The sequence below is a fragment of the Hakea prostrata genome, chromosome 8 (assembly GCF_041222555.1).
Source record: "Hakea prostrata isolate BN-2017 chromosome 8, UWA_Hpros_2, whole genome shotgun sequence".
NCBI lineage: Eukaryota > Viridiplantae > Streptophyta > Magnoliopsida > Proteales > Proteaceae > Hakea > Hakea prostrata.
In genome coordinates, this window is record NC_142607.1 from 11,301,401 (window position 1) to 11,315,441 (window position 14,041).

At 35.8% G+C, this 14,041-nt stretch overlaps 1 protein-coding gene across 1 annotated transcript; it reads right to left on the reverse strand.

The window, feature by feature from the left end:
• Positions 1-1,461: 1,461 nt before the first annotated feature.
• LOC149006876 (spindle assembly checkpoint component) lies at positions 1,462-8,762 on the reverse strand. The gene is made up of 10 exons (XM_089166076.1): positions 8,644-8,762; positions 8,370-8,539; positions 8,219-8,281; positions 8,036-8,055; positions 7,911-7,955; positions 7,406-7,476; positions 6,791-6,930; positions 4,161-4,244; positions 3,622-4,045; positions 1,462-1,836 (listed from the first exon to the last, which is right to left on the reverse strand). The coding sequence occupies exons 1-8, from the start codon at positions 8,714-8,716 to the stop codon at positions 4,239-4,241; spliced, it is 588 nt and encodes a 195-aa protein (XP_089022202.1). The 5' UTR covers positions 8,717-8,762; the 3' UTR covers positions 1,462-1,836; positions 3,622-4,045; positions 4,161-4,238.
• Positions 8,763-14,041: the final 5,279 nt, after the last annotated feature.

The window sequence follows — 14,041 nt, forward strand, 5'->3', positions numbered from 1 at the left end:
TCACTCAATTTTATGTATATATTTTCAATTTATATTCAATTAATGCAATGTTAACAAGAATCAACACCCAAACCAAAAAGGTGGTGATGAAGTGCTAGATTCAACAGCAAAAGAAAAGAAGAAAAAGTAATGAAGTACTAATTTGATTGCACATGGAGATTGGGTGCAGTGTCACGAGAAAATACAAAATCAAGAGGAGTGGAAGACAGAGAGAAAGAAAATTGAGGACTGAATCTAGGAGTTGGGGATTGAAAGGATAGGATCAGGGAGACAACACGTGAGGTTCGTGTATTAACAGAAACATTCACGTGACGATGAAGACAAATTAAGCTGGGGAGGCTCAGATTTGTACATCTGATGGATTAAATAGTGAGAAGTGAGAACCAAAATTTAATGCTTATCAAGTCCTCTAGATGTCACCAGAGCCAGTGAAGTACGACATTTCACTCTCTTTCATATAGTATTTGATGCATTAGTTAATATGATGTAAGATAGTAAAGTATGTTCTCGCCCCAGTGAAGTAGCTAAATCTATAAAACATGTGATATCATATATTAAAATCACCAGCATGTGATGGTAGTTTTGCAATTCAATCATAACTTAAACTGAAATTAAGATATGTATGAGGTCTTTCATGATATCATCACCACATGGACTAATAAATCCCCTTATGGGTTTTCTGGTGGGTATAATTATAATACTATAATTAGTGGTTTTAACAAGAGAGTAACCATATCACATTGAAGAAACTTAAGAAAATAGAAAACAAGGTTCATGAACATTGAAGAATGAAAAATGAATCTACTTGTGTGTTACTGAGTCCCAGGTAGGGACCAGAGACAGAGAGAGGGAGAGATGTTAGGGTAATATCTTACCTTACTTGGTGGATATGGCATTATGGTTGTGTTTTTTAGTTTTTTTGGGTAACATGTTGTGTCTTGTTAAGAGGACAAATTTGAAAAGCCAAGACCTCCTTGGGTGGCTACAGAGGCACATGGGATTACTAATGGGGAGCTGAATTACAGAATAAGAGTCAATTGAGAGATACATGTATGTGACCAATGGAGTCATTGACCTGTAACAGTGTATATTACTCTCTCTCTCTTCCTCTTCTACTTCTTCTTCATCAGATTTGATCCTTCCCTCATCAATCAAAATCTTCCATGTGAGTAGTCCTTCTCCTGAACGACACACTCACATGTAATATCCTTACTTGTGTATGGTAAGGATTTATGATACCCCAGATGAGGTTCCTTACAAACAAACATTCTTTGCCCCCACTCTCTCTCTCTCTCACACACAAACACATCTATGTGGCAAGACAGACGTGTCATTCCTAGAGGTTTTCTCTATCCAGAGATGTTTCTTTTTTTTCCTTTATAAGCAAGAGAGATAAGAACAGTTCAGCAAGAAACAGTTCAGCAAGAAAAAAATAACGAGGAAGACACTCAACTGTGGGAACCCACATGAAGTATAAAGCTGTGGCTCCAATGGGAAAAGATTAATTGGATTCTAGATGGATTATTACCATACAGGGAAATGAAATTAATTTGACTGAATATTTTATCAGAAGAGGAATCTAAGGAGATTTGGGTTTTAAAAAACATTTCTTTCTCAATTAAAGTAACTCTGTTAGATTGAGTGGGGAGTAGAATGGGCCTGGGATGACTTAGAATTAAAGAAAGGAGTTGCACCTTTCACTGCAGTTTGGATCTTTTGGATGATTTGGAGGCGTCAAGTGGTGGAACCTGTCTTCTGATCTCTAGCTATTGTCTCTGCTGCAATGGTGATGGTGGTGGTGGACCCAAGAGTCTTTAAGAATTTCCTGTCATAAGACTGCACATAGCATGTTACATATAATGTTACATTACATTATATTCATCTCCACCCTTAATAATTCCACATGCAAGCAAGCAGGCAAGCAATCATGTACCGGTTTTTGGCTTCATCTTACAAATCTAATGAACCATGGTTTTGATTTTAGAAGACAACATGCCTACCAATTCAATAATGACCTTGAGAGACCAGAATAACCATTTAGATATTTGAATTCCCATTTAATTGCAAAAGAAATTTTTTTAAAAATATATATAGAAAAAGATTCCTTTCATTCAGAATTCATTTAAATCTAAGATGACAAGATGGATAGTTGTTCTGTTGCTCATAACGTGTAGGACCGTAAGATGATCTGTAAAATCAGATTGTATAATACATAGAAAAGAAATGTAGATTGGATAATGTATAAATTTAAATAGTGATCAATGATTACCCCAAAAAAATGAAAGAGATCAATGATTTAATCCATGTTATCAGAATGGTCAACACTAATAAGAATCGGTCATATCGGCTATCAAGCTGGGCTATACACATTAGTTAATATTAACTATTGAATTTCTCTACAAAATGAGTTAAAACTTGACAGGTGATCAGAAGATCTAAAAGGTTCACTTATAGCAGTCAGTCTCTAAAAATAATAAACATATTTATTTAAGTCTGTCTTAGATGGCAATGAACTATGATGTCAACTGTAACAGCTAATGAAAGACAGCACCTAGCTTTAGCTTAAGAAGAAAAATTATGTCCTTGGCCTTCTTTTAAAGAGTTCTGTTTAGGTGATAGGCTAACAAGATTATTACTTGTAATGAATCTCTGGACACATCTAGTTGGTTGGATTCGATGGAATAACTAAACATGAAAAACTGAGTAATCTCTTCATGAATTTAAGAGGGATGGTATCAAAGACTAATCATTCATTTCATTAGTTTTCTAATAAAGAGCCAGTCTTAAAAAGCAGTTGCTTCTTAAATAAATCGTTGGCAGATTTTGATGTGAAAAATAGATCTGATCAGGGTTTTAACCAATAGAATTGGGAGTTGGGACCAGGATTGGTTCTAGCAGATTTTGATTCCAATTGGCTGGAATTGAGCAGATAAATTGCCAGGTCTGATCAACCGGATCCTGAGTTTTAAAACCCTAAATTTGACTGACTCTTTCTTGGGGAACTATTGAAAGATATAGTTGAGATCAGTTAATGTTTTCCAAATGTTTGCCACGTTAGTCAGTTTAGGAATCCTTGTGTGGTCTGCACTACCATGTAAAGAGATTGGGTTGCCTACCTAAAAGAGAGATGATCTTCATAAATAAATTAGGTTAAGATTATCCAACTGATTTGACTTTTGACGAAGGGATTCTCACATCTAAGAACCCTATGGCGATGGTCACAATGAATCATCATAACTAAACCTACCAGAGACACTTCACTGGAACCAACTCTAAAGAGGTTTAGGTATTCTTTCCCTCGCTAAAAACCCAAAGAAGGAAATAATAAAACTGAATGATTTAGTTATCAGGGGCCCCTTACTTAGCTTGACCCTGGAAAGTTTTGTTGGGGTTGGTAGAGGGCCAGGTGGGTAACCCTGACTCCAGTCTTAAAACCATGATTAGGACCTCCAGAGGAGATGACCCACGTTGCAACCAAAGACATATAATGCATAAAATCCTGATAGTTTTTACCAAAAAAAAAAAAAAAAACTGATAGTAAAAAACAGTCAGTTACTAAAGATCAAACAGCTCAGCCATTGAACTAAATCTAGATGAAAACTGACAATTTTCTGGGCTTACCAGGTTTTGGGCTTGGTCGAAACCTTGAGACTTGGAACCTTGCCTGTAGCAACCATAAAAGCTTAACATTTATAATCAGAAAGATTGAAGATACTAAAAGGCTGAGGACCGGTTACCTGTTCCTTGGAGCATTTAGTGAGTCGTCAGCAGATTTTCATCTTAACCTGTCAAGGTACAGAAATAACTCCTAGAACATACTTTAAGCAACCATATGAAGTTTCTTCATCAACTCACCAGCGGGACCTGTGTCTGTGGTTGTGTTTGAAAAGGAGATACGAACTAAAAGACAGGGACTTCATTCATTCAGAAAATAGGTCCAGCAAGGCCTTTTTTACGCATGAGCTTTCTTGGAATTTGTCCTTTTCTGGATGTGGTGACTTGAAACCATCACCAAACCAAAACACGGTGCAACATTTATGGAGATCTAAATACAAAGCTTTGTATAAACTTGCCAAGCAACTTGAAAGCCTGAAGCAGGACTAATAATCACAATACAAATGAACTATGGATTTTATCCAAGTAATATTCTTTTCACTTACTTGATAATACGTTTTATGCCCAACATCCCAGCTCTATGAAGGAGATTGGTACTCGCATAAAGGAAGGACTCTTGTCACTTAACCCTGTCCACATAAAAACATGCAGAAATGCAAATTATAGATTTGTAGTAGTTGTCTTTCAAAATGTTTTTGATGTACAAATCCAAAGCATTCAATGTCAATGTACAAAAAAAATAGTCTAATTAGGCAAGCTCGACTTCTTCATGGTTTACGCATCATGTAATGTCCATCAAATTGCTGTTAACAACATATGATACTGGATTATGATATTATAGGATCTTGCTTCAACCATAACCCAAGCAAATTTAACAGACGAACCACTGCTTTGAGTACAAGACATTGCTTTTTTTCATCTGACTCAAACATGCACCAACACTGAAGGGAGTGATGAGGACATTTCTTGTTGACACAAGCATCATACCACAATTGAGTCACTAAAAATCAAACTAGGAAGTTTCCAAAAATGATAACCACATCAGTGTAGCTTTCTGTACTATACAACCCTAACAGCATTTCTAACAGCTTCTTCCGTCACTACCAACATAGCATAGATGGAAACATCAATTCACTCATTTGTCAGGAGTAAACCCAAAGCTTCAACATTTTCCAGATGACATTTGGGACAGGAACTCCTCTTCTTCAACTCTTCACCAAGAGAGGCAGAAAAATCTTCTAAATCAGCAATCTGCCTGTTGACAGTCAAAGAAACATACCTTGCAGCTTGTGGTGGAGTAAGAATTATAATTATCTACATTAGAATGTTACTTCAGATATTTGAAACTAGCATCGCAGCTGATCACATGTTGCATTATTTAAACCACCATTGGGAACATAATGTCCATAAGTAGTTTCAATTGCTTAGTTAGCTAGGCAAATATCCATAAGATAAAAGCAGTGACCATCCTCAGCAACCAATAATGTTGCCTAGATAAAAAGGGATACGTTGAAATGCTCTGCAGCTCTTTCATTTCACTACAAACTGCCTTCATGACTGTCACATTCCTTTCAGAATCAACAAGCTCCTGTTGAACCTGAAAAATCAAGTTTAATAACACAAGATGTTTCATCTCTATGTGAAAATGTTAAGAACTCAGAAAATCACTTCATATCTGTACACGTTAGTTTGTCACCCTAGAGGACCCTCTGGAATAGACATTTATTTGTTGTCATGAGCACACTCCAAGCTGATTTGCAATATCTATACACACTAGTTTGTCACCCTAGAGGACCCTCTAGCTTCCACACATATATGAACAATATCCTGATACAAAAATTTTTATACTGATGAAAAGGGGGAAGATGTTCTGTGAGCCAACCCGGTGGGATGAACTTGCACCTCTGCATCTATTGCTCTCCTCCTCACATGATATAACCTTGTTTCCCTCCAACATATGATAGCAGTTTCTGACACGTCATTGGTGCACTCCTCTGTGCCACTTCCTCGGAAATCCCCGTCCCTCAAAATAATAAGAATTCTTCAGAACAAGGACCAGGCGAAAGCAAAAAGCAAATACCAAAAATGACCTGACTAGAATTGGTGAGAAAAGACATGCACAACTGAGGCATTGTATCTAGTTTGACCTCAAATAGAGCTGATTGGAGGTCACAGATCCTGATAGCCAACTCTATCTATGTGGGCTAAGCCTGAGTTTCAGTAAACATATTCAGCAGAAAATTTTAAAAAGAAAATGTAATATATTAACCAAATATAAACTTTTCCAGAAGCTTTTGGCACCACATTCTCCCTCTATTGGAACTTCTCCAAAAGTCCTAGATTGTTGCATGCAGTAAAATCTATATCAGTCATTAGGGATGACAAAAACTACTGGTAATCCACAGCTTACGGGTATATCAAAGAAACATGAAGCAGCCATCATCGGTTCCATGATAACCCCCTACACTGACCAAATTATACTTTTTGAGATCTTCACTTGAGACATTTAAACAGAAAGAAAAATCTCAAGCTGATATCAGCATGTCAGTAACCTAGAAATAATGGAAAGCTAAGAGGATAGTCATGGTCCATATGTGCACAATGCTGCTGGTTGAAATATACATAGGCACACAAAAAATTGAGGAGCAAGCAAAGCCACCAGTATCAACTTGCAAAACAAACTAGCAAGATACCATAACACAAATAATTTTTTGACCTTCAAAAGTTAGGTAATCTTTTACATGTCAAAGAAACTAAATGCAGAATAAGGTGTTCAGTGTGAAAGATGATGGCATGGACTGCAAAGTAGTTTTCCTACAGAAATGTTTCCTGGCACAATTTGTAAAAATTATCTTGTCCTAGAGACCCAAAATGTGCAAATTGCAGAATGCAGACTAGGCCAAGGAAAAAGCTAAAAGCAACATGAGTAGATTGGTGACTTATGAGTAAATACAATAAGTTAGTTACACAGAGTGGAGTGACAGAAGGATTCATGTGGCTGAATCTAATTGTTGTTACCAAATATGAAGCCAGTCCAGATAAACGAAAAATAAAAGCAATACCAAATAATTTCCTTTATATACTAAAGAAATAATTAAACTGATGATTTGAAAAAACAAAAAACTCTTCCACAAAAAAGTGAACACCTAAAAAGAATGAACAACCAACTGCATACCTTTTTATGCTTATCTTCCGCTTGTTCATATTCCTGTTCCTCTGTATGAGTTTGAGAGAGCGTATGTACAAGCTTATCCTCTAGACCTCTCAAAGAAACTTCAGTCTCATGCATTAGTTGGGTGTCCTCAGATTCATTGCCTACTTTAAAAGGAAGTCAGAATCCTTGGTATAACTTTACAGAGTATACACTATAAGGTAAAGGTATACATCCTAGGTTAAAACTCTTATAAAGATTAAGAAGAACACTATTGAGACCACAAAGTTACAATGTGCCTTGTACAAAACATTTCAATATCTTACAACAACCATTTATTTAAGGTACATATACTGCCAATTTTTAAGTAGGCTAATTAGGGAAGTTTCAGGATACCAAGAAAACGTCAAAAGTCTGGTTTACAAACAATACCAATGTCGTGTCTGATTTATAGGTGTCCCACATCTAAAAAGCTAGGCTAGTGTGAATGGTGAATGTTAATCCATCCAATGTAGCAGCAATTTTAATGTCCCAAGTAATTAAAATAAAAATCACAACAGAACTCTTGACAGTGGAAATAACATAAGGAAATTCCTATTGTTATCCTCAATACAATAACTTTTATGGAAAAAGCCACACCCGTGCATGAGGTTGATGAAGGTAAAATGATATCATATTGCAAATTCTGGGGTCTCATCTTCTGAAATTTCCTGCAGGATTTATTTGAAAGTTAAACAACACTATGATCACTTCAAGAAGCTATAAAATGCAAATTGGAGTAAAATAACTGGTAATAAGTTTTATTTGGCTCAAATCAACATCATCCATGATCATCTTGATCGCTCATGCTATAATACCACAAAAAAATCTGGTTGCGCTGTAATTTCTTTGAGAGCTTAAAACATGTGATTTCAAACTATAGACTGATAAGCTTAAAACATGTGATTTCGAATTCTGTAAAATTCTATCTAATTGTTCCATGACGAAACATTTCATGGATCAATTCCTAGGGTCAAGCTGATTCTTAAGAACTTTAGTTCAGAAATTAGAATTTTCAACTTCCAGTGCATGTCATATTGGTGTTACGCATGCCACTGACAAATGATAAGCCAAAAACTATAGACTGAATAAATCACAGGAATACCTTATCTTCTTGTTGAACTCAAACATTTTGTTAATAAATTCGTCTCTGCACCAGAAATTAAATAAAATTTTTAAGACTTGCAGACGATCAATCGAGAGAAATACAAATAAACTAAAATTTCCTACCGTGAAATTCTTTCATCATTCTTTGCATATCCAAGCAGAATTGGCAATGCATCGACGTTTAAGACAAGAATGAAGAAGATCATCATTTCTCCAAGAAAATATGTAAGGAATTAACAATCTCAAGCACACAAATAAGTCATTACAGATCGAGGGAAAAATAAGCAGAAGACCTCGACATAGTACCTTACGAGTTTCCAGATCGGATCCGACATGCTTAAACTCTTCTTGAACCAGAGAAATCCTATTCTGGATGGAATCCGAACAATCATCTCTGAATCATAGAGAAAAGATCAATAACAATCATCAAAAGAATGAAAACCAAGCAAATCCAAACCTGTAGAGCTTGAATGGAAGCGCTATGCAGAGCTAATTCTACTTTATATCCATTGACCTCCCGCTCAAGAGTTTCTTTGAACAGTTTTGTATTTTCAAGCTCCACATTGGCGTTCTCCAGTTCAGACCTAAGCTGCTCGATTTTCCTTTTGAGACTGGCCACTCTGATTTCTGTACCGCTTGAAGGATTTCACATTTTGTTAACCAAAAGAGATGATAGAGAACGAACTCATTAGGAAGAAAAACACAGACGAGAACGGGAAGAACATCGTCACCTCCTTGAGATTTTTCTGAATTGAACTCGCGAAGTAGGATTTGAAATGGTTTTGAAGAACTGCCTCCCGCCATTGCTAGACTCTTGTGTTCTCTTCTCTCCGCAGTTGCGAGACTTCGTTTCCCGCTTCTTCAATGTTATGATGTCCGATTCCATATACCTATAAGTAAGTGAAAATTTTTGGGTCAAAAAGACTAAAGAAAAGCCCAGTCTCAAAATGGGCCTAAATCGAGGATATAAGCCCAAGCCTTACCCAAAAGGCCTCTTATCAACCGGATTTTGGGCTTAATTGAATCCAATTTCCTTATGGGCTAGACCAGATATCACAAACTTTAGTGAAACATAATAACAATCTATTTCTTCCTTATACTTCACTTCTCAACTACAATCTCATATGCACCACTCTCTCTTACGATTAAGTCTTGGATTCTTGTAATATTAAAGGCGCATTTGGTGACGTTCTTAAAAACGTTTTTGGTGTTCATCTGTTCTTTAAGAATGGACCAGTTAGAAAAATGGTCTTAAGAACGCCTTTTGCAGAACATCAAAATTCAAAAGAACGCCTTGTGTCCGTCCTTGAGGCGTGTTGCATGTCCCCCTATGTGGGTGTTGTATATCCACCTTATGTGGCGTGTTGTATGTCCGCCCTTGTGACGTATATTATGCCCCCCTCTTGTGGGTATTGGTGTTTCTTTGGTATTGTAGTTACTACAATTTTTGTTCTAAGGGTTTTTTGGGCTTGACCCAACCCTTAGCCTGGATGACCCTGTCTATTGCATGTACGACAGTTTGGTCACTTTTCACTCCTTGGTTCGGTTCGAACCTTGTGTATTCATGTAGTTATGTCTATATTTTTCTTTTGTTTGTGTGTCTGTACTTTATTTAGTTCACTGAATGAAGTGCTATTTACAACAACAACAACAACAAAAAGAAGAAGAAGAAGATGATTTTACTAAAGAATCAGAAAAGGTAAAATTGGACCCGATTGAAACCTTAGAACGAGTTTGACAAATGCCAACTTATTCTAATAGTATTTTAAAAATATTTTAAGAATAGATTTATCAAACGCCAATTTCCAATCAAATAATAGTATTTTAGCACAAAAACATTAAAAAATTGTTTTGTGTAAGAACTGATATCTAAAAACAAAAACGTTATCAACCATATACTTAAATTCTCATTTGATTACTTCCAAGTTCCAACCACATGGAAACTTAGGTCTTTGGAACAAATAGAATGAGTAGATTCTTGATAAAAAGCACTAAAAGAACATATATTCAAGGAAAAAGATCCATGTTTAACCAAAAAAAAGAAAGGAAAAAGATCCGTCTATCTTTAATCTTGTTGGGACATATTCGTCAAGACAGTCATTTGATTATTGTCCCTTTTGTTTTTTCTTTTTAGGTAAATTTGACAATGAAAGGAGGCATAATACATGATCAAAGCATATAAGTAGTTGGGGAATTTGTATCTAATGCCTTCGAAATCCTCTATAGTCAACGTGAAAGTCTATATTCTCTTTACACTTCTCTATCATACATTAAGAGAAGGTCGAGATCCAACACAGGATGAATCTGATTAAATCTATTTATTCCTTATGAAACTCTTCATAATGCATCGTAAAAAATTATAAAGAGAACACAGACCAATTTTTTCTTGAGATACACCTGGATTGTTTATATGTGATTTATTTAATTTAGACAGTTTACATAAATGTTAATTGCACAATCTGGATTGAGCAATGAATCTGTGATGTCCAATGTCCGCTGCTCTGAGCTGCCACCAAACAAAATCCACACACACCACTACTCTTACTAACAAATGAAATAATTGGAATCCGGATCATCTCCCTGTTGGGGGAGCACAGAGTGCTCTCCCATTGCTTACCACGATCACATAAACCCGGGGATTGGGTCCGACTGGAAGGAGTTAAAATTTTTTTTTTTTATTTTTTTTCCAAAAAGTATTTGGGTTAACCCGTCGGGGGCCCTGTGCCTGATCTTTGTTCTTAATAACAAAGGATACAATTGGGGGAGCTTTAATTTGTGATAAAAGCTTTTGCCATTTTTGGCGGTGACTTGCACTGCACGCCTCAACTGACTTTGTGCCCGGTGAAAGAACCATGACTCCTAGACTCTGCCGGGCGTCCCCTCATAAAGGAACACTCTTAATTGGCCTTATGGGTCCCACTTCGAAAGTAATTGAATGTTATTAAAGATCCACCAAACCAAATATCCTATTCACTTTTTCATAAATTTCTCCTTCATTGCTTCTTCCTCTCTCTTTTCTAATGCGCGTCAAATTCCACAACAATATCGTTTCTTTTTTCTCCCACTAAATCCCACCCCACGAAAATCTCCATTTGGCTCCTCTAAGCTAGCATCGCTATCGATATATTCCACGAAGTCTGGTAGCTTTCATATTCTTGATTCTAGGTATAGTTTGAGTGCTTCGTAATTCATGCGTAGCACCTACTGTCTACAAAAATCTCGACCAAAATTTTGATCTTGAACTAGATTAAAATTTACTTTTGTAAAATAGACAGCCGATATTAAATCTCGATCTCGATCTCGATTTCGACCTCGATGTAGCTTGTGCCATGTTGCACATTGATTATGAAGCACTGCAGCATGGCCCTTGAATCTTAATGAGGTGGTTATGAGTTTTCTCTTTCACTTGTAGTGTGCTGATGTCAATCTCATTTCCACTGTTGTAGGCAGTGGTCAGTGACCAATGGCCATGATGATGGTGACTGCTCTTAGCTATCTTTTATGAAAATTTGTATGCGCTGAACTGTTCAGCCTGAAACAATGACCGTTGGATCGAGATCTCGATTGAAATTTTTTATCTCGGTCGTTGAAAACAAACATCAAAATCTCAAGCCAGATCTCAATCCGACAATTACATATTATGCTCAGCCCATTTATGAAGCAAGGTCCAGCTTTATGGTGAATATATATATTATCTATAAGCCCAACATGTTGGATCTCCTGTCATTTCATTTATATCTTATCCATGCATGCAATTGCTCAAGGAATGCTTACACCCTCACCACTCATTCAAGAGATGGCATTCCACTTCTACAGCAGATCTTCTGCGACCCTCATCATTTGCTTCTTTTTAAACCCTTATTAGGGTCCTACTCAAGGCCATGGCCAGCAAAGCCATCAAGCAAAAGAAGATGAAGAGAGCGGCAAACTCGCCACCAAAGCTGTCTCTAATCTCCGCTACCTAGAAGGAATTCGGATCCTCATCTCGTCGGAGTAGCACAGAGTGCTCCCAGATGGGTTCTCGACCACACAAAACAGTGGGGCCCATGGATGAAATTTTAAAATTTTTTTTATTTTTTTCAAAAAGTGTTTGTTTTTCACCGTGGCCCCACTGTTTTGTATGGTCCGGAATCCGTCGGGGGAGCTGATCCGGACTCACCTAGAAGGCCTTATTTTAGAACTCAGTGATCTTTTGGATGTAACTAATAGATGATCCATTTCTAACATAGAAATAGACCTGAAAAAATTTCAAGGACAGACAGAGGTGGGATGGAACTCTTTATGGTTTCATATGGTTGTGTGATGGACATGTATGAAAGGGTCACACATTTTTACTTAATCATGTAACTAATCATTTAATCAAGTATGAAAAGTAAAATATAAAAAAATTATTTTTATTGTCCAACTGTATTATACTTCAATTACAAAAGTGGCCCTACTCTTTATAAAATTATTGTTACAATTAAATATTTAAAATATCTATTTTGTCTTTCCAGAATTAAAAAATATTATTAATCATCATTTTAAAAAAATCATATGAAATATCAATTTTACATGTGTAAAATGATTATAATTTTAGATTAAAAAAAATATCAACTATAAGTTAAATAATATAACTTTTAAAGTTATTTTTAGATAATCAAAGATGTCACATCATCTCTTTTTTTTTGGTTTGCCAACCCCGGTTTATAAACCGATGGTTCGACCCGCGTCGCACACCTGGCTGTTGTAGGTGAATCTCTTAGAGGGAATTTTTTGCATCCACAAGGATTCAATACCGAAAATTTGCTTAAGCGAACCAAGCTGCTTACCACTTAGACCAACCCCGTTGGTTGTCACATCATCCTTAACTAATAGAATTTAATAGTAAAGATATAATAATTATAAATAAAGTCTAGAATTAAATTAATAATTTTAAAATATAAAATAAAATAATAATAATTAAACAATAATACAAATACTTATCCTAAAATAAAATCATGAAAACAATTCAATGGTCACCCATTACGTACTGGTCGCTATTCACGTAACGTATCTACCTATTTCTGGAAAGCATTTTCATATACAGGAAGGCATCTTCCGTGAGATTCCTTTCCATTTTTTCTCTATTAACTAAAATTAATGCGATTTAAACAACTTGAAGGGTTCACAAGAAAGGACAAGATACCCCACCTTAAGCGCCATTAGGCAATAGAGGCTATTTTCTATTTTGGGTTCAAGTAATTAAGCCTATTGAATGCTTTTGGCCTTGTTTTTTTCCCCCTTCAAATCTGATTTAATAAAGTAATGTAGTTATCATAATATCAAACCAATACATGGTTTTAGTAGTACATGATGGTATTATCTATTGTCAAAAATAATATTTTTGATTCTCAAAATAAATAAAGAATACATTTAATATTGTTTATATATGAATCAGCTAACATCATACGAGTTTCCTTCTATCTGTCTTAAAATTTTGGATTTCCTACTATTTGAATCTTTGATTTTTGAAGGTTGACTTTCACCTTATAAAGACCAACACCTCATTGTTTAGAAAAAAAGTTTCGATTTTTTTTTCTTTTTTTTTGTGTGAACCAAAAAGAGTTCCAATTTTGTGAGGATTAATAATGAATTCTTTATCTATAAATTAGTTATCTTGTCTTGAGTCGGCATCTAATTCGTCATTTTACATAATAAAGTAATCAAGGGTGTGACATTAGAAGTGGAGCTATCCTAGGGTCAGAGGCCATTTTTCCGGGTCTTACTTGGGTCCTGCGCATTTAATCAAGTCACACATCTTGGACTATTGAAATTCAACGGTCGAGATTGAATCTCGACCTAGATTTCTGATCTGATGGTCCGAAATCTCCGCTTGAAGGTCATGGGCATTGAATGTGCATGACACAAGCAATTTCCCATCTCCACCCCTTTTTTTAAATTCCCCCCATCTAGTTCTCAATTTTTGGAAAATTTTCTTTGACCTTTATATATGTGTGAAATAACATTTGGTCTCTTCAAAATTTTGAATTTTTTCCAAAGTCTTGCTTTTCGATATGTAAAATATTAGTACATGTCCCCCACGATTGAAAAAAAAAAAATTAATGGTAAAAATAATGGGTAGAAGAACCATTATGTTTTGTGTGAAGT